Genomic DNA, 20,588 nt, shown 5'->3' with positions numbered 1-20,588 from the left:
CAAACGTACAGCCACAGGTACAATCGTTGAGACCAACGTGAAACTGTGTTAGATCGGGCCCAGTTAAAGTCCACACCTAATTCCAATTATTCAGCGAAAGACTTAAAACGCTGATGTTCAGACATGTTCTGTTCAATCTGGCTGAGCTGGAGCTATCTTGCACAGAGGAACGGGTAAAAGACTCAACAAGCAAACATGGTTGACTGAGCAGATGAGTAGAAATGCATAACATACTTTAAAATAAATTCCTTTTAAAAACAAATGTCCTTCCCTTTCACAACGATGCAGATTTATGCTGGTAAAAAGGCCTAGAATGATCAACAAATAAAGTAGTTTTAGTTGGAACAAGGCAAAACGTAGCTAATGTCAACACTTCAGCAAGGCAGTGTCAGACGTTTCAGATGTACCATTTCAGGTTCTAGGGATTTGAACCGTTCCTCCTCAGCCCATGTGGCCTGTTAATAATGGGCAGACTGCAGTAAAATGGCATTTTCTGCTGTTCTACAGTCAGTGGACTGAAGGTATTGCTGACAAACTCAGCAGTGCTCAGTAGAAGACATCCTGGCCTGTGTCTACCCAACTACGTCAGCAGAGTGCTATACTGTGGACTTTGAAACTCTGTATCTCCAACATAAAGAGAGAGATACGTCCCATTTCGCTCCGTCCAACTCTGTACATGTAACCTCAGGAAAACCAGGGTGTTTTTATAACCTGATGGCACTCTGATACTGACTTAACAAGCGTGTTTTAACATGTGTCCACCATGTTCAATACATAATACCCCCACACACACCTCCTGTGTTCAATTGTTAAGCTGCCGTCTCTAGAAAACTGTCGTTTCCTCGCATAATAGAGCAGGTCTGCAGCAACCTCACATACACAGACATGTGAAGACAAATGCTCAGTAAGTGTGAGCTCATCCCCAACAGTGACCCTCTCTGTCCCGCTCCGAGCTGAGGTCCATTGTTAGCTGTCGCCCGCTGACCTCTGTGCCCTTCGGATGAAACGAGCAGAGACCTCGTGGCTCAGGGTGGAAGCAGGAGGGATTCAGGCTCAGGATCTGATCACAATCAGAGAAAAGTCCCCAACATTTGCTCTAGTTACCTTTTAGGTACCTTTCTGTTGTGATTCTCTACTAAATAGCTGGAATATTCCTGAACACGGGGAAACTATTCAGTCTGGGTACTGACAAACAGCATCTTATTAAACACCCTATACCTGCATTTAAAAAACAGCCTAAACGAACCTTTCCCTTGCAGGCTCGACACTTACGGACCTATTAAACCTTTTCAAATCGGCCCCTCATCCGCAGCGCAGCCGCTCCTGAATCAGCAATATTCAAGATGCCACAAAGCAGCCAGGCATTTTATTTTACCATGATATGCATCTTCCGAAGCAAAATGAAACATTTCAGCACAACTTTAAGTAACGCAGCTTAAAATCTATCTGAACAGCACGGCAACGGAGGACAAAAAAACCCAGATGATCTGGTCCATACGGCATGTATAGCTGGTTAGATCCTGCAGTCGCATCATCAACCTAAACAGACGATGGGCCGGTTGGGAAAAAAAACAAATATGAATCCGATCGGCTGACTACACTCTTCCTTGTAGAAGCTGTTACCAAGTGAGGAAGACTCTGGTTTCCCCGTATCTGTGAAGGGCTTAAAAAAAGGGAGAAGGAATTGGTGTAAGACCATATTAAATATGAAGACCTTCACTAGGAGTGGTTTCTTTAGGTCATCACCACAGGGAGTGAGTCCAGTTCTCTCCGTCGATGAGAAAAACGATCAGAAATCTCACAGCTCGGGTCTGCTTACTCTACAGGGAACGCACACATTTTAAAGTTAGCACTGCTAACAATGCTAATCATTAAAATAAGAAGCTAAAGAGTTGAGCCGCTCCCTCCTCCTCTTCTTCCTTCCCATCTGTTGAGCTAACGAAGGTCATCAGGAGCATAAATATACAGGATAGATGCTTAATGACTCCCCGTCTGCTGAGTATCGTCTAGACGTCTTTGCTTTCATCCTCCGTGGTAAAAAGCAAAGGCAGGCCTCCTCACGCTGCCAGCCTTACACGACCAACCCGGTAATGCAGAGATTCTTATGGTTGTATTAAAAAAAAAAAAAAAAAAAGAAGCCCGTCTTGAAAATATGTTTCAAAAAGGGCCGAATTAGTTTCTACAGGTTTAGACAAAGACTAAAGGGGGTCCCTAATGCAGGGACTTTAAATTAGCACGCTGATTGAAAATCAACCTGCTCCATTATCTGCATTAAACACTGTTGACCGATGCTACGATGCTTAGTGAGACACACTGAGCGGTCCACTCCTGAGCCCGGCTGAATCCCTCGCTGAGTGTTCAAAGGGAGCTGTGGCCAAATCGCCGAGCGCCCTGGCAACGATTACGATGTAAATCAGCCGCAGCAGACCTGCAGACAGCCTCTCAGCTCTAGCTTCACATTCCTGGGGACACAAAGGGAAATGAGGGCCTTATTTATCACGACCAACGGGTTTCAGCTCTCTGTACGGCTTCTTCTGTTTATACTGTCCCCCCTGCTCTTCAGATTCCAGGACAGAGAGACCCAAGACACCGGCTCGCATAGCTGGCATTCCTCAGAGATGGCTGAGAGGACAATCCATGAAAAGCAAAAGCCTTAAACCCACCGGGGTCATCGGGGTTTTTTAGCCAACGTTTCAGCCGACTCACCGTGAACCAACAGCTTGTCCCCTTTGTTCATCTGTCGGTCATGATAGTAAAAAAAAAAAAAAAAAAAAAAAAAAAAAAAAAAATCAAAAAACCCTTTGGTAGCGAGTTAAGCACATATTAGTCTGGTCTGGATGGAATGTGGGACAAATGTGGAGCAGGCTCTTCTTGGACCAATAGAGTTTCCCGCTTTTCTTCTCTGACCTGCACAATGTCATCTTGAAAGGTTTGCTTTTCTCAACAACTAAGACACGTACAAGAAAAAAAAAAAGGATTTGATGTGAATCCAATGGAAAGCCAGTTACCAAGGCACTGATGGATAAAAACCTGGACCTTAAATAAGTCAGAGCTTTCGGGTTTGACGTATTTAGTGTAACTGCCATCAAGAGCAGTTATGTTGTTTAAGTTAATTTCATAGTTTTAATTTGCAATAAATGTTAAAAAACAATGTTGATTTAATAAAATCAACAATTGAAGGTAAAAATGCACATTTGGAATATATGTTAACTTTCCAGGGTGGAACCAATGTTCAGTGTGTTGTTTCTGGTCGGATCGATGGTTTAAATGCACGCTAGATTCAGTAGAGGGCAGCACGCTGGATTTTTCCCTGTCCATTACGTTTGCAAGGAAGATTTTTGGTTTTGCTGAAGTTTTCCTGAAGAAGATGGTGCTGTAAGATGCATTTTTATTAACCCCTTCAACTTAATAAGGCCAATGAGGTAAACAAAGTTTATTTTGTGTTTCTATAAAGGAATATGTTTGTTTGTGATATCTGTTAAGTTAATTAGTCACATGTCTCTAAATGTTACACAAGGGTGTCAGCCTACTAATTCAGAAAAGTTTATATTGTTACAATTACTCTGTCAATTACTCTGTTTATTCTCCATGAGAATGCCTTATTGTATGTTGATTATTCTATGTTTTTGTACAGTTCTCACGGCATAATTGATGACACCTGTGTCTGATTAAATGCCAGTAAACGCAAAGAACGCCTTGTGTCCATTATTCAAATTGGAGGGAGTTACATGCAGCAGACATGGGAGTTCTGACGCATTAGAGATAAAGAAACAAAAGCGCTCAGACTTTTCACAGCCATCCATCAAGGCCAAATCAACAAAATGTGTTAATTTTTGTCCATTTCTTTGTCGCAGAGGGCCAACATTAGATGTTGGCCCTCTGCGTTCGACCCAACCCTTATCCCTTATATTGATGTAAGGCGCTGCGGGAAAGTGAAGCGCTTAAGACAATTTTCTGCAGATACACGGAAAGCTGAAGACAGAACAGCAACAGAAAGTTATCTTTCAACCTCTGTCCGTTTTGATGAGTCTAATATTTGAGGGAACGCTCCACGTTTGAGGCTATATGGAGAGAGACAGCTGTGTGTGTAATGTAGCTGCGCTAACCATGCTAACCCTACATAGAAGTTTAAAATGCCGTCTCTGTAACCATTTTGGCAAAACTACGTTTCACAGCAACTCCTCTGCCTCAAGTTACTTCTGCTAAGAAGTAACTTTCTACGAAACCCAGAATAAAACGTTTTATTCTGGTTCCTCCAGAGGAATCAGAATTGACACAAATCTGCATGGAGAAAAACTGAAGCTTTGCAAAAAAAAGAAACCTGACGATCAGCTATGATATGATCAGTGCGCTGTGGGAAAGTGAACCGCTTATTAAGACAATTTTCTGCAGATACACGGAAAGCTGAAGACAGAACAGCAACAGAAAGTTATCTTTACCTTTCAACATCTGTCCCGTTTTGATACGAGTCTAAGATTTAAGGGAACGCTCCACGTTCGAGGCTATATGGAGAGAGACAGCTGTGTGTGTAACGTAGCTGCGCTAACCATGCTAACCATGCTAACCCTTAAAAGAAGACAGTTTAAAATGCAATTTCTCTGTAGCCATTTTGGCAAAACTATGTTTCACAGCAACTCCTCTGCCTCAAGTTACTTCTGCTAAGGAGATGAAACCCAGAATAAAACGTTTTATTCCGGTTCCTGTACTATGGTTCCTCCAGAGGAATCAGAATTGACACAAATCTGCATGGACAAAAACTGAAGCTTTGCAAAAAAAAAAAAAAAAAAAAAAAAAAAAACGGCTACGATATGATCAGCGCATGCCTAGCAACTGTATGATACAAATAAAATGCAGAAATTCAACCCGTCTCAAACTGTGCCAAGTGCTGGTTACTGTCTAACAGGTCTGACAGACGACGTGAGCCAGGAAACCTTCACTGACATTAGCTTAAAACCATCTATGCTCCCGTCACTCGTCTGCACGTGGAATAATTGAATTAATCAAATGCATTTTATTTTTTTTTGTCTGCACCAGTTCAGGACTGCATCAAAGACTGCGTCTTACAGCAGCAGCTGATGCGAGGCGCGTTCTCATTGAACGCACCAGACGCGACTTGGCTGCAGGTTCTTCCTCAGGAGATGTAACACTATGTGAAAGGTGCTTTATGAACCATTTATTTTTCTGCCCTTGGAGCATGACGGGGGGAGGAATTCATTTTCATTATCAGGGAGCTCAGAAAATGAACGCCACCTGGGTAGCTTCGAGGAATCCGATCGTTTGCATAAAGAGACGTCTAGAAGCCGGGACCCTTCCCCGAAAAAGAGAAGGTCAGCGACCGGGTGGAGGGTCGACGCCTGCAGCTGCTGAGCCGCCGTGCTGCTGTGGTCCGCCCTGTGGGGAATCACGATTACCGGGGTTTAATAACGGGCGGCTACCTGAACGCGAGCGCTGCCTCCGCGTTGACCGACCTTCATTCAGTCTGCACAGGTGCTGAACGTGAACGCTGACAGACAGCGGGGAGATAAAAAGCCAGACACTGAAGAGGCCCTGGGGGCTGCAGCCCCAATCTGCTCAAGATTAACACTCCCCCAGTATCAGCACCTTGTCTGGCATACCAGTAATCTCCTTCCCTTCACCATATGTCTTTGTGCTAGCCTGTTAAAAAGGGGGTTTGCCACAAAAGAGGAGTCCCAGCACAAGCCTCGCTGCCTGCCTCCATCTTCCTTCCCTCAGGAGAATCCTCCTCGTATCGGCAGGAGAAGCGACAGAGGAGGAAGAAGTGAGAAAGATGCGAGGCTGGTGAATCTAAAAAACAAGCCTTTTTATTCCCTTGTTGCTTTAGCAGCCCCATAAAGACGGTCCCTTTCCCACCCAACAGCTGAACGCTGGAGAGACCGTCCTGATTCTGAACCTTGGTTCAGGACCACGTTAAACCGACTCTGCACCAGGAACTACCTGATGGTGTGAAACTATTTAAATGTTTTACCATTTTACTTTAAAGCCTTTTATAAACGCTGCAAAACGCAGCTTTTATCAGCGTGAGACGCTAAAGTCCATCCACGAACTCAAGGCGCAAAGGACACTGCATGAGATTACAACATGTTAACTAAGCAAACGTTAATGCACGTGTTGCACCTTATTTCCCGCCCCTCCGCGATAAAACCAGAATCCTGCGGCGGCTCTCACTGAGGAGTAGCTCTAAGTTACGACTTTGCAGTGAAGGTTGAAGCTCCTGTCTTGTCTTTCCCATTTTGAAGACAGCAAGTCGTGAGGAACTTTCCAGCACATGTTCCCAGACAATGCGGTCAGAGGGCAAAGCATATAAAGAAACTGCTCTACGTTTTCATTTGTGGGAATAAACGGGGAGTGCCAACAACCACAGGACGGCTGATTTTGAATAATCACTCGCGTTTAACTTTGTTTTTTTCGTTATTGTCCAGTCTAAGATTTCGCTACTGCCATAAAAAGCTTTTAACTCAAGGCTTTCTCCACGTCTTTACCAGGGCAGACCATAAGTGTGGAGGGTCCTACAGTTCAACGTGAGTGAGGACCACAGTTGGTCATTTGATCTGTGATGCTCACTAAATAGGAGAAAGCCTTTTTTCTCCGTGCTGATGAGATGTACGGATCTGAAGGTGGAAAGTTAGGATGGACGGGTCTGTTCAGCAGCGGGCTGCAGGCTACGATAACCGGAATAAATACCGGGAAAATATCGGTGAGCTGGGTTACTCAAACACAAATGAATAAAATCAACTAAAAGTTAATTTAACAGGTGTTGTATTAGTTATAAATAATGCTCAAGTCTTTATATGGAAACTGAAAACAATGCTTTACCAATATTAGAACCGTAACAAATCAACATGCGTCATTCTCACAGCAGCAGCGCCGTTTCCTGATTCATATAAAAAGCCAATTATCTCATTTTATTCATCTGAGGCGATGCAGTGAAACTGGGGCTTTTCATGCTCTGAGAACCTCTTTTTTTTTTTAACATGCTTCCTGCATCTGATACGTCCATTTTTTGTTCTGTAGACGTGGTCCCGTCTGAAACCGTCCCGCCACAGGAGCTGCTGAGGTAAAAACCGTAGATCCAGACACGTTTAGGGAGAAGGTCACAGCTAAGACAAACATGCTGCATCTACAGCCTCACTTCCCCCAGTGACTGAACGTCAGGACCGCGCTTTAATCCCCAGTCAGCCAGCTTCATTTCTATTTCCTCGTCACACAGAGACAGACGGTAAAAGAGACGCTCCCCCCCCCCCCCTCCTCCTTTATCCCACCCTCTCCCATGCAGGGGAGTCTGGGAAATCATGTCGGGGGGGGGGAAAGAAGGGATTGAAGTCAGCGCACGTCAGTCTTGGCGTCTCTGCGCCGACTTCTTGGAGGAACGTGTAGCACGGCGAGGAGAGCAAAGAGAAAAAGAAGGCAGCGACAGTCGGCAGGCAGGTAGGAGACGGAAAGAGAGAGAAGCTGTTGAACCCAGCCCAAGGGCTCCTGAGAGAGAGAGAGCGGCTAAAAATAAACCAGACATCAGAACAGGACGGGAACAGAAGCACTGAATGTTCCCGAGCGCGCGCGTACGTGTGCTCGAACCAGCAGCCATCATTACCCGACACGGGAGGTCAAACGGTGAAGTAGAGGGAACGACGCCTCGCCTAAAGCGGCCCGCTGGAGAAAGCAGGACAGCTCAGGGTCCCCACAGGGTCTCTGGAGCTGGAGCCTGTTAAAATCAAGACCTAAAAACTCCATAACATACACGGCGACCTTTAAAGGTTTAATAAAGAGCATCAAGGAGCTTATTTTGCTGATTGCATGTTGCAATGGGCCCCTTAACGTCAAACTAGGACATCTTTTAGCCACAGCTGGTGAGAAATCTCCATTTTCATCTGCAATCTAAACCTCTAGAACGCTAAAAGACTCAGTGAAGGACGTCTACCATGAAAGCCTTTGTTCCCTAAACAATGGAGGTCAACGTTAAATCACGTGACGGCGGCGGTGGAGGCGGAGTGTTACGGTCATGAAAAGCTGGAAACCAAACGTGAAAACAAGTTTTAAAACACAGAAGCAGATGTTGGAGTCCGGTTCTGCTCAGCACCTCGTTTAAATGTGACTCCGGCTTTAAGCTGAGAGCGCTTCCTGCTGACCGGTTCCCCCTTATCGAGACGTCCTGGCACGGCCCTGCGTCAGACGTCACTTTCTGCCGCACGGCATTGTGGGCCTTGTAGTTTCATCACAGCGTCGACGTAAACGTCCAGCGTGAACGGCTGAACGCAGCCAATGTTTAAGAAATAAATACACGGCCTAGTATAGAACAGTGGGACGTTTTTAAGACTCCGCATTGCCTTAAATTTTAGACGACTAGATCGTACAGAAACATGAAGCTGGCTATTTTTATTCCTATTACATTCCTATTTCCTTTTTTGTATTCTTATTTTTTTGGTATTCTTTTTGATCCATTATATATATGAAGACTCACTGTAAATAACTGAATGCACCTTCCCTACTCTGCACCTTCTTGTATGAGCCGATGTGATGAGTGAATTTCTCCATTGTGAGATCAATAAAGACTATCTTATCTTATCTATTGAACAATGTAGCTAGCAGCCCTACAGGAAGCTTAGCTCTGCTTTAAAGCCCAGCTGCTAAAATGAGTCATTTTAGCCGCTGCTGACAGCGTAGAGAAACGTTTTAAAGAAGCAAAAAGCAACTGATTTGACATCGTTTGGCCTTTTATTGCCTGATGTGGCTCAGCCATTAGCACATTGGTGTGAGCGTGCTAATGTACAGCAGGGTCATTAAGGCTCCCTGCCACGGATTGGAACGAGTTCGTCCTCTTTCACAAAAAGGATTTAAAAATAGCCGGGGTACCCGTACCCTGGGAGGACGTCAAAACGAGAGACAAGAGGCGGAAGGAGAATCTCCACCGCTGATCTAGTGCTGCTAGTAGAAAAGGAAAAAGGACTCCGGTGGATTTAATGAGCGCTTTGAGAAACATAACTGCAGCAGCAGGCTGGACCTGAAACAGAGGCGTCCACACAGCGGCCTGTGAGCCATTTTTCCTGCCTATCTGTCCTCTGCAGTCAGGGAGGGGCTTCCCCGGCTCTGTTTAGATAGCATTAGCCTCACCTACAATTACTTAAGACGCGGGCGTCTCCGCCGCGCTGCTAACCAGCTCCACCCAGCAGTGGGTCTCTCAGGGCCGGAGTGGAAGAGAAATTAAGTGGCAGGAAATGAGCAAGCCAGCTTTTTTTTTTTTTTTTATCTCTCCCTCCATCCTTTCATGTCAGAAAACGACAGAGTTCTTTGGATTCATTAAAAACTTTCTACAGCCACCTCTGGATGATAACGAACCTGGCCGCGTGTGTACACTGTGTGATGAGAAACGGGAAGAGCAAAGACGAGACGGGGGGGGGGGGGACTAAGTGACAGCGCCGCGGAGCCGAAGAGTTCGGATTGGGGGGAAGGAAATGTAAACATTAAGCTTTAAAGTCGTGCTATAAATTAGCTGCTGGCGTTTCTGCGTAGAGAAAACGAGCTGCAATAACACCGAGGGTAATCTAAAGGTTAGGGTTATGAAATAAATAAAACATTTGGACGTATTTATGGAGCCTGGGGCCAGATGTAGGGGCCCCTGGTTGAGGCTAGCGCCCGCTGCGGTCTGGCGTCTCTTCCTCCTCCCTGCAACAAGCCATCAAAGCGCTTTTCCCCGTCGACAGAGAAAACGACGTTCTCAACATCTGCCTGTCGCAGAGATTGGACATTTGTGAAGACGCGTTAGAGAGTAGAGGCTCAGCAGCAAAATAAAAGTGAAAATGGATGCAACCCAGGCTTCGATTGGCCCTAATTATGCTTTACCACTTTTAAACCGAGGCAGATCCAACGCTTCCCAGACTTCAAAGGACCTCCTTCCCCGCTCCCTCTCCACTGGCAGCACAAGATGAACTCGCTATCAGCACAAAACTGGCTTAAGATTGGCTCCAGCTCCTTTCTGCTCCAGTTTTAGACCTGGAGCAGGGGTCTGGTGTCCTGCAGCTTTTATGTGCATCCCTGGTCAAACAATCAGATCATCAGCAGGACTCTGATGAACGTGAGCGCCCAACGAGACGCTAACAGGGACACCTTTAACAGCTGCAGGGATGCCGGCCCTCGAGGACCGGAGCTCGTCACCCCCGCTCTAGATCTTCCTGCTGCCAGGTGTCGTATGAAGCATCGCTGACATGCGTTCCCACGGGTGCGCGCCGGAAAAACGTCCAGGTTATCCCGGAAGCCTCGCCGCCGTCAGCTGGAAAGTTTCAGCGGGCGATAACGAGACGCAGGGTGAAAGTGAAACCGCATGAACTACGCGGCTTCCTGCACAGAAAGCAACCCGCAGACGCTGCAAACCAGCGTTACAACCAGCGTTGCACTCGTTTGTGATGCAAGTAAAAGTTAGTAGGGAGATTAAAACTGGACCGCCGAACCAAGCTGGGGGATCCTTTTCCATAGAAAGTACTCCTAGCTCAGGCTTTCTCTGCCTGGTTGTGCTTCTTTCCTGGACTGGACCACTTGTGATGCCATTAACAGTGAATATTTCATTTCATCATTGTTCTGTCCTTTGAAAGTAAACCTTCTGTCTCAGTATAGTCTTCCTACCCTCATCACAGCAGATCCCATCTGGTTTTCCATCTCCTTCCCACTGTCTCCTTATGCTTGCTCAGGATAAGGGATTGCTGAAAAGTCAACCATACCATGCAATGTGGAGGGCACAACTTTGTGCCAACTGGGATTAAATGATCTACTAAACTTAACTGTATTGTATTTGAATATGCCGACATAATTTAACTGGACGTAAACCACTGACTCCACCATAAGGTATCAATGATAATTAACAAAACTAACAACTTCCTTGACAAATGCTTGTGTTAAAAATAACAATAATGCCCCGTGTAGATCCTGAAATAGGAATGAAAATGTCTTCAGTGGGGATCTTATAACATTCTGCGGCTGAAACAGGTGGCGACCTCTTAAAATGTAGACATTGTCCTTATTAAACGCAAGCAAAGGAGGAATTTCTCTCCAGTTTTAGAAAGTGACACCCGGCTACAGTAGGTTATATTACCTGGCTTCCTTATGCTACTGGGCAACTTGTCCCCATCAACAACGCAGCAGTAATAAACTAAAAGCATCACAGACTACCACAGAGGAAGATGAGCCGCTCCGACATTTCACACTTTCCCTGAAACAGGCGCCACCATAACATGCTAGTGGAAACTCGGCCTCTCCTTTTCTTTTGTGTTAAAAGTCCAGCATCACACTTTTTTTTCCCCCTCCATCACGTTGGGTAGATTTCTCCCCTAAATAACCCGAGCACAGCTCATTTATTCTCTTTAGGCTCGTCCTCCTCTCATTACAGCCCTCTGCTCCAACAAGACAAAGACTCCAGATGTGGCATTATTGGCGGCGCATTACCGGGGAGCTGGGAACAGCGAGCACTTACCTGCCGTTTATCGGTTCCTTCACACCTCCGTTTATACGACTCTAATGACTCTCACGTGATTATGAAGCGACTGCGGGGTGTGAATTGTTCTCGAGGGTTGGAGCACCGCGGCGGGTTGACCTGGTTGCTCTGTGCGGTCGATAAATACCAGGAAGCACGGAGCGGCTCCTCCACTTTCCATTCAGCCCGGATTATGAAACGCTCCACTGCCTGAACTGCTGAGGAGCAGCCGAAGGAGGCCGGGGGAGTCAAAGACACACTGAACCCAACACCCAATCATTTAAAAAAAAAAAAAAACAACCCAGCATCATCAGCGCCCAGTTTCGACGTCAGGCGCTGCTAGCCCAAGCCCGTTCAACGCGAGCCGCCTGGCTTAGCCGCTGCTATGACGACGGCGAGGCGGTGACGAGGAAACCAGACCCAGAGTTTAAATGTCACAACTTCTCTGACAGCTGGAAGACGGTGAAACGGCGAGGGCTGGATCAAACGCTCCATCAGCATCGCCGTGGCGACGGCAAACCCTGCAGCGGGTGTGTAAGCAGAGAGCCCTGCCTATTGATTTTTATGACAGCGATCACCGTAAACAGAGAGGCCTCTCCCTCCGCTGTGACGGGGGGGGGGGGGAGATCTGGCCATTCGGGCTGCTTGACTCGCACACTGGGGTTAATTGAGGTGGACGGTCCAAATCATAACGCTAAATGGCTTTAAAGCGACACTTATTTCCACCAGCGGAGCGTGAAGGTCGTGGCCGCTGCAGCAAACAGCCCCCCCCCCCCCCCTCACAGGATCTCTGCTGCCAGGGGTTGCTGGGTTATTAGGTCTAGCTACAAATGCACCGCTCAGATCCCTCCCAGCTTGCTGTCAGACGGCTCCAGCTGCCTGTGGTCGATCTGCGCCGGCAGCGGAGCCGTAAAACAGGAGGATGGCACGACATCTTTTGTAAAACCGTGTGATCTCTGATCATACTTACAACATTTCCATCGTTAAAGTTAATCTGCTTTGGGTTCATAGGAAACAGACCTCAGTTAACGGAAGTCTATCCAGCAACTGTATTTAAATGTAAACTAATTGATTTGATTGAAAGAAAATATATATTGTGGTTTCTTGACCCCCTTACCACATCTTTGCCTCCAAATAGACATTTATGTTGCATTAAACAACAGAGTGTTGCCAAACACATTACGTGCATAGAGAGCCTGAATACACGGTTCCTAGTTAACGTTTACTGGAGTTCAAGCAATTCTTCCCGTTACGCATTCTGCTCAAAAGGAGGGTGAATTTGAGGTTTTCTTTGCTCCATTAGATAAAATCTCAGTAAAATACATTAAACTTGTCATTTTCACGTGACAAAATGCAAACGAGCTGAAGAGGTGTAAAATCGATGTTTTCCAGGCCTAAACTGTGTCACCGTTGTGCTTCTCCCCAGCAGCTCATACACGGCTAAGCAAATATAAAAGCTGTGAGCGTGATAGCTGGATGGATGGCCGAGCTGCCAAGCGCCTCCGCTTGTTGAAAGACGGCGATGCTGTGACTGCGCCCGCATCCCGCCGAGCGACTGCAGTTCAGCCGCGGCTTCAAACGGCATCTCTAATGCATCTTCTCTGACAAGCAGCCATTGGCAGCCCGCTCCACAACACCACGCCGCTTTAAGAACTCTGACACCGATCTCAATATCTCACAAATTGCAGACCGGCTTTTGCCAAAACAATCCCGTTTTTGAAGGTCGGGTTTGGACCGAGGCGCCGATACAACGGCAGACCTGCCTCCGAATAATAATACAAACGGTATTAGTGAGGTTCACCTAAGTTTATTCCAGAGCTGCAATGAGATCGTTCCCAGAGGGTTTAGTCACCAAACCCTCCACCGTCCCCCTCCATGTCAGAGCGAGGGCCAAACAAACCTACAGCGGCAGCAGCTCAGTGATCAATGGAGGCGGCGATCCGGCCGAGCGGCACATTTACGGCCAAACTCCTGACAGGGACGGATCAAGAAGGACAAACAGGCCGTTCCCTCCCGGCGGCACAGAGGTCGTTGCTCTCTCGCAGAAATCGATGAGCTACGACGAGCGAACCCGAAGCGCCGCGCCGGTCGGAAAAAAAAAAAAGGCTCCGGGCCCGGTCCACAAGAAGCGCCCGGAGACCACGCCCGGCTTTTTTTTGTCCGCCGTCAGCAGCTGAGTCTTGTGAGAGGGGAGAGGAGGCGCTGACTGATGCGAGGCGGCCTAGCCCAAGCATCGATCACCGGGGCGCCCCCCCCCCCAGAAACAGACCCTCAGCACATTTGGTCCCGTTAAACATCCAGGAAAGGCACCAGCACTTATCCTCGCTTTTAATCTTCCTTATTTGGCCTTTCCTACTAAGCCCAGCGCATCAAATCTAGATTTTTATTATTTATGGACTTATATTGTCATTTAGTTGTGTGTCTGAAATAAATTCAAAAGAAGCCCCAGTGCCTCAAATTTAGACTGGCTCTTTCTCCCAGTGTGCTTTGCTCACAGCGACTGAAGGCCTCGGCCAATAAGCAGCAGCCACTGCCGCCACGTTGGGCAACCTGGGGTCACCGTGGGGTCACCCACCCCGTTTGTCCCTCTGTGGAAACGAGGCGAGCACACTCTGTCCTCCCCGGGCCGCACGTCTGATGAAAGGCCGGCCCCTTTGTTGTTCCCGCCGTTATCGCCGCCTGCGACTTGCCTTGAAGTCTGTGCGACAGGAACCCGCAGCGAGGGGCTTTGGCCCCGGCCAGAACCACGGCACGGCTTATTATTGGAGGAAGTCTAGTTTACGCTTCCAGCTTCCTGGCTTTGAGGCGAAACGCTGCCGCTCTGCAGCCTCGGCGAGCACGCCGCCACGAACAACACTTCAGTCTAGTGAAGAAATAAATAAAAAGACATTTAACACTCTCAGATTTAGACATTTGATGGACTTTTTCACAGACATGGCCCGCTTTCGTGTCTTTTTTCCCCTCGTTTCGACTTTCTGGGGCACCAAACAACCCCGGGCCACAGGAGGACCACTCACACCCTCCTGCTCTGAAGGGAGGGAGAGTCCAGGTGGGACAAGAACCAAAATACCTGCAAACTCAGTCAATAAGCTGAATGAGAAGTGTTTAGCATTTTTATGACTATTCATTCTAACACTTAGAATTAATCCCACATTACTCAAAGGCCTGAGGTTTTAGATTTACACGTTTCCTCTGACAGGAAGTACTGTTAACATTACGGAGCGGCCCGGCCAGAGTCCTGATGAGAACCTGTGGAGGGAGCTAAAGATCAGCGCCAGGTCGGCAAAGATAAACCGTCAAGACACCAGAGGAAACGTGCAAAAAGCTGCTCAGCGACTATAAGCAGGGTTGATTGCTTTGATGCCAATTAAGGTTCGCTTGCCGTTTATTCAGAAAGGCCTAAACTGATTTTCCAGCCCTAAAATTGATGCTCTTTAAAGGAGACGCCCCTCTCATTTTCTATCAGACTTCTTGGTTGAATGAAAATGATTTTAAATCTAAGCCTGTCAGAGATAAAGCTGATTTAAGGCCATATATCTGCCTGTTTTCCTCTCCGTCTCTGACCTTTAGCATCTGGGGCAGTGTGAGCGCCCGCTGCCCTGAGCCTCTGTCCACATAGCTAAATATTACATTAGCGTGTAAAACGCACTTTCATCACACTTGGCCAACAACTATTGCTCCCTGACCGGGTCCCTTTGCTACATCTATTGCAGAAATACCGTCACTGCAACATCAGCATGCGCAACATTTACATCGCAGGTACAGCATAAATTACTCTGAGATCAACTGTGACTAGATGGACATTAACTCGTGTTTGTTTACGGGAATGAAATGAAAGCGGGAAGAGACAAAAACGGAGACGTGAGCATTTACTAGGGCTGAACGATTTTGTAAAATAATCTAATTGCGATTTTTTTTCTAAATATTGTGATTTAATGCCATTTTTTCCCCCAGTTTAATTTATCATGCGTTTCAAAATATATACAAACAATAAATCAATTTGTTTCCTCACCATGTGGACTAGTTGCTAAAAGACCCACAGCATCTAAACTCGGTGCAGAAATGATTGCGTTCTGCCTACAATATATTTCAATCAAAATTGCAATTTTGACTTTTCTCTGCGTTAACCACAAGCAACAAAAATGGCCTCTAAATAAAGATGTTTGTAAACAAGGACTATTTTAAATATGAACTTCTAATGTTTCTATTGGTCAGAATATTATTCAAGAGAACAGCTTTTAATTTAATTAGACATCAATCCTTGTTGAACATAAAGTCCAACCAACAAACAAGTCTATGTATTAAACTGATTAATCAGTACTTAATGCTATGTATGATTATATAAACTCTAAAACAAGTAATAAAATTAGATTATCTCACTGCTGCAAATGTCTTCCCTTCCATGTGGAGCAAACCCACTTCAAACATTTTACCAACACCTAATGGATGTGTCTAATTCCCGAATTGTTACATAGCCAAAAATTGCTGACCTCTGCAATTTGGAAATAGGTTTTTTTTTTAAATCACGATTATATTGAAAATGCGATTAATTGTTCATCCCTAGCATTTACCCAAAAAAAAGCTAAACATGTAAGGTTGTGATGCTCTCTGAAGACTTTGGGGCCACAATGAATGAAGATCAGTGGACAGGATCTTGCCAAGCTAACGATCAGCCTCCTTACGGCCGTCCGGCTTTGGCTCCTCATCTCTGACTCAAAGTCACATTTCCGCTGACTCCAACCCAGCTGCTACGCAACAAGTAAGAAGAACAGCCACAGGACTAAACCGGCTGCTTTCCCGTCCTGGGGCCGTACAAGCCGACGTGTTGCTACAGGACCGGGCATCAGCCGCATCCACAGCGCCGCATTGTTGCCGCCTTGTGTCGCTAATACTGGTTAGCCCGCCGTTGGAGCGCAACAATCAGCAAATCCTACTGGTTTGGCAACTTGGGGTTGGGGCACGTTCGCGACGCCGTCACCAGGCCCGGGAATCCACCTCGGCGCAGTAAAACTAAAATATCAATAGATCAGACACGTAAACAGGCGGAGGGGCAAAGGTTTCAGAGTAAAGTCGAGCTTGGTTTCTCTGAGGCAGAGTCAACCGGTTCAGCTGAACACGCTGAATCAATACCATCAATAAGGTAGTTTGTTTAAAAAGATAGAAATCCAAACTCTGACCGCAGCGCAGCACCCGCTCTGGTTTCCTTTTAACGCTTTGTGATGAAATCCTGACTGGAGGCAGGAACGTACAGCCGCCTTAATTAAAAAAAAAATAAACAAACCTCTTTCCCTCTTATCGCCAGAGAGCGAAATGGTCTCTTGGAAAGCTGCAGATGTCGTCTCCTTGGCGGCTGCTGGCTTCAGATCCTCGTTTCTGCTCAAATCAAAGCAAGCGGCCTGCTCTGGGGAGCCTTTGGTTGCCAGTGGATCTCAACGTGCGTTTAGTGGGAAAAGGGCCTTAATTATCCGAGACAGACAACAGATACTCGCTACGATCGCAGCACTCCATTAAAACGGGACAGACCTGACCGTCTACGGCCGACTGAGAGCTCCGTCTGCAGCTTCAGGACCAAAGGCCTCCATCACTCCCCGCCTCCCACCTCCTCTTGGTCCTGCAGCCAACCTGAGAGCTAAAGTCTCACCAGTTTAGCTGCAGAAAATAAAACAACCTGAGCAGAAAGGTTGTTTGGGATGAACCACTTTAACACGAGTCTGACTATTATTGGCCTTCTTTGTTCCCCTAGTTTTTCTGTGTTTCTTAAAAGCTTCCATCCTGACTCGATGACAAAGTCCTTGACGATCAGAGCTACACCAGATCACAATAACCCCCAGATCTACGGCTCAGTTCAGCAGGGCAACATTTCTGCAGGTTAAATGAGTCTGAGAACCAGAACCACTGCAGCCCATCAATAAGTGTCCATTTGTTTAAGAATAATTCCACATTAGTAAAAAACAACAAAACATTACGTTTAATAAAATGTAACCCTTGACTAGCCCAAAGAAGGGAGAGGTGCCCCGCTTTAGTGGAAGCATAATAAAGAAATGGGTCTAAAATAATGAACAGGTGAGATTCTGCTTTGTTCAGGCTCTGGATCCCAACAGGAGCTGCTCTATGATCATAGATGGTGTAAAAAAAACAGCTAATTAAGACCTTTATAGAGAGAATAGCAGTGATCTAACCGGCATTAGGAGGAAGGCTGGAACTGAGTTGTTTAAGTGGAATATAACCAGCAACCTTCAAAGGTTCACTAAATGTCTCAACCAGCTGGAAGCGAGGGTCTGTAGGACCGACAGCACAGCCAGGAATAAGCATGGAAGGACAGACGGGGTCAATATACATCGCAACATAACTTTATTAAGTAAAGGTGATATGGCATTTCCGTTATTTCAATATGCAATACAGTCTATAATTACAGCATTTGGCCACTGACTGACATTCCAGGTTTTATACTTTTATTTTTTTTAAAGCCAAGACTTCTAAAATGTTATATTGGAGGAGTTTTATAAACATGGCAAAATAATTATACGTTTATTCAGGCATCTGTCACGGGCATTCTTGCGAGATCGTATGAACAGAAATTATAAGTTTCGCCCGTATCGTCCAGCCATAGCAGGACATTACATTCTCCATACTGAAGGAGTGAAACTGGGTTTTTTTTGTGTCTGCTCCTTCTTCTCCGACCCCCAGGGATTCAAAGCAGAGAGCCGTTCTGCCGCAACTGAAGGAGAGACCTGTTAAAAGGCTGTTGTTCCTTCCCACTGTCGCCACGTGCATGCTCAGGATGAAGAAATGCTGCAAAATTATGATGTCGATGCAACATCCGCCCACTGTTTGTTGTTTGTTTTTAAACCACCTGGCACAATAAACTGAATCTGACCTCAGTGCATTATAACCGGGACTGAAATACAGACACAAGTCCACCTGATCATGTTTCTGTATCTGAACTGGATCCGTTAGTCTGGAAGGGAGCCTTCCACCTGACATCTGTGTATAAAACTAAATTAACTGGATAGCCCGCAGGTAGCATTATCAGCACCAATGATTCTCACATTAGGATTTTTTTTTTTTTTAATCTGATCTCTTAATCCTGTCACACATGGATCGCCGTACCTTAAACCTGCCACGCTGACCCGTGCCTAATCCACACTTTTCAGGACAGAAACATGACTGTTCCGGGGTTGTCTTATGTGGCGCAGCTGGTCCTCCACACGGAGCAGATCATAGCAGGACAGACAGACAGACAGAGAGACAGACAGGTACACCAGGGCAGGGGATCTGTGCCTGCGCCCAGCGGGGAGAAACCAAGCATGCGCAGCACAGGGAGGGAAGGAGCCCGGCGGACAGCGCGTTCAGAGCGGAGCGGATTTACGGCAGTACTCACAGTCCAGGTGCTTCTTCTTGGGTCCGCTCACTTCGTGCGTCGTGGCTTTGCACACCGCCTTGCTGATGGCAGAGCCGGTCATGCTGTGCTGCGCCGCGGCGATCCGATCCGTGATGGACTGGCCCGACATGGCTGCTTGCTGTTTCTCCCTCAGCTCAACCAGACAAAAAAAAAAAATAATAATAATAATAATAAACGATCCAAATCAATCGGATCAGCTCCAAACGGGACAAAAGTTTGACTCCAGGCGAGCTCCTGCAGAACTATTCGCTCTGACGGTGATTTGCCTTTGGAGATAAGTTGCCTCGGTGAGGGGGTAGGAAGAAGAAAAAAAAGGGGGTGTTTTAGTTGATATTATTGAGTAAATAAAACGGGAGGACGCTGTTCTGGGCTAGTGTGTGTTAGCTAATGTTTCCGTGGCAGCACTCGAACCAGGAAAGAGTCCCACAGTGGAATCTGGAAACGCTTGAAATCGCTTTCTGGCCGCAAATACACATAGCTAACAGGCTGCTCTGGAACCTGAATTCTCCGTTTGAAGTCACCCGAAAAAAAAGAATTAAAAAATTAATTAAAGGCGACAAGTCTGCGTCCGAGTTTTTTTTTTTTTGGCGGAGAAAGGAGTAAATCCGTGAGAAATCAAAGCTTCGAGGAAAGAAGAAGAAGAAAAAAAAATGAAGAGAGGAGGAAAAAAAGAGGAGGGGGCGAGGAAAAAAAAAACTTGAGTTCCTCCTCCACGTCAACTTGTTAGCTCGGCTGGTGAAGCTCTAATCACTGCCGGCCGGGGAAAGTGCCTGCGAGGAGCCCACTCCGGAGGGAACACTTAGAAGGAGGCGAAGAGCGCATTGTTCGAAGTTTCGGAAGAGGTTACTGCAGAGGTGACAGCCGGGACGAAGCGCAGCTCCCTCCCCTCCGCGAGGTACGAGCAGCTAGCCGAAGAGCTAAAGAGATTAGCCGAGCGGAGCCGAGCCCAGCCGGCGGAACCCGGTAAGTTGAGAATGACAGCTCCTTTCGGCTCGGTGCGCTCCCTGCCTGGCTCCCTGTGGCTCGGTCGGTGCTGTTGTCCGGACACTACGGCCGCATTACCGGGGGTTCTTCTTCCTGTCTTCCGCAGCCCGGCGACGCTGTCCGGGGAAGTCTCCACAGAGGTTTCTCCGCACGGACTGACTGACTGACTGGCTGCTGCTCCGCCGGACAAAATGGCAGCGTAAAAAAATCAGCTGATCTCACAACTGAGCGGCGTTCAGGTCCCCGCAGGAAGCTCGGAATTTATCAATCTACAAGTTTTTTTTCTTTTTTTATACCTCAAATTAAACACACTCGTGTTAAGGAACGCCGGATACAAGCGATACATAGCGAACAGCGTATTAAACTGAATAAAAGGTCACATATTAAAAACAGCACACATAAAACATTGAGGAATACATTAAAATAAGAACACTACACTGGTAATTATATTTGTATTATTATTAATAAGTGGATAATTTGCCTCATTTTTTTTTCCTTTCTCCATGATGCTTTTTTGCAACACCAACCATCTGGATCAACTTCTTTTCTACATCCAGGTGCATTGCCAGACAAAAAGCCATACAGAGGACAGAAATTTGATTGTCAATAAATCACAATTTAACTAAATACCAATCTTGAACATAAAATAAAATTTTGACATAAACTCTAATAATCTACCTTTGAAAATAATGTCCTCCGAGCTCCTAAAAATAATATACTGCCCAT

At 46.4% G+C, this 20,588-nt stretch overlaps 1 protein-coding gene and 1 long non-coding RNA gene across 11 annotated transcripts in view; one reads left to right on the top strand and one right to left on the bottom strand.

Annotated features, from left to right (window-relative positions):
• The window catches only part of si:ch211-200p22.4 (phosphatidylinositol-binding clathrin assembly protein), a 96,285-nt gene extending 76,821 nt beyond the window's left edge, over positions 1-19,464 (bottom strand). For 9 of the 10 annotated variants that reach the window (XM_036146259.1, XM_036146253.1, XM_036146256.1 and 6 more), the window contains exon 1: positions 18,858-18,987. In XM_036146259.1, coding sequence (XP_036002152.1) covers positions 18,858-18,987 — 130 coding nt within the window. Of the gene's footprint in view, positions 1-18,857 lie in introns of all 10 variants that reach the window. The other variant, XM_036146252.1, reaches the window with a different exon arrangement.
• Positions 19,465-19,714: 250 nt separating this feature from the next.
• On the top strand, positions 19,715-20,054 carry LOC118565659. The gene is made up of 2 exons (XR_004932508.1): positions 19,715-19,841; positions 19,969-20,054. It is a non-coding gene; the product is annotated as an uncharacterized LOC118565659 (long non-coding RNA).
• The last annotated feature ends 534 nt before the right edge of the window (positions 20,055-20,588 follow it).

This window comes from Fundulus heteroclitus, chromosome 14 (genome assembly GCF_011125445.2).
Source record: "Fundulus heteroclitus isolate FHET01 chromosome 14, MU-UCD_Fhet_4.1, whole genome shotgun sequence".
Lineage (NCBI taxonomy): Eukaryota > Metazoa > Chordata > Actinopteri > Cyprinodontiformes > Fundulidae > Fundulus > Fundulus heteroclitus.
This window is presented reverse-complemented; position numbering and strand designations above follow the sequence as displayed.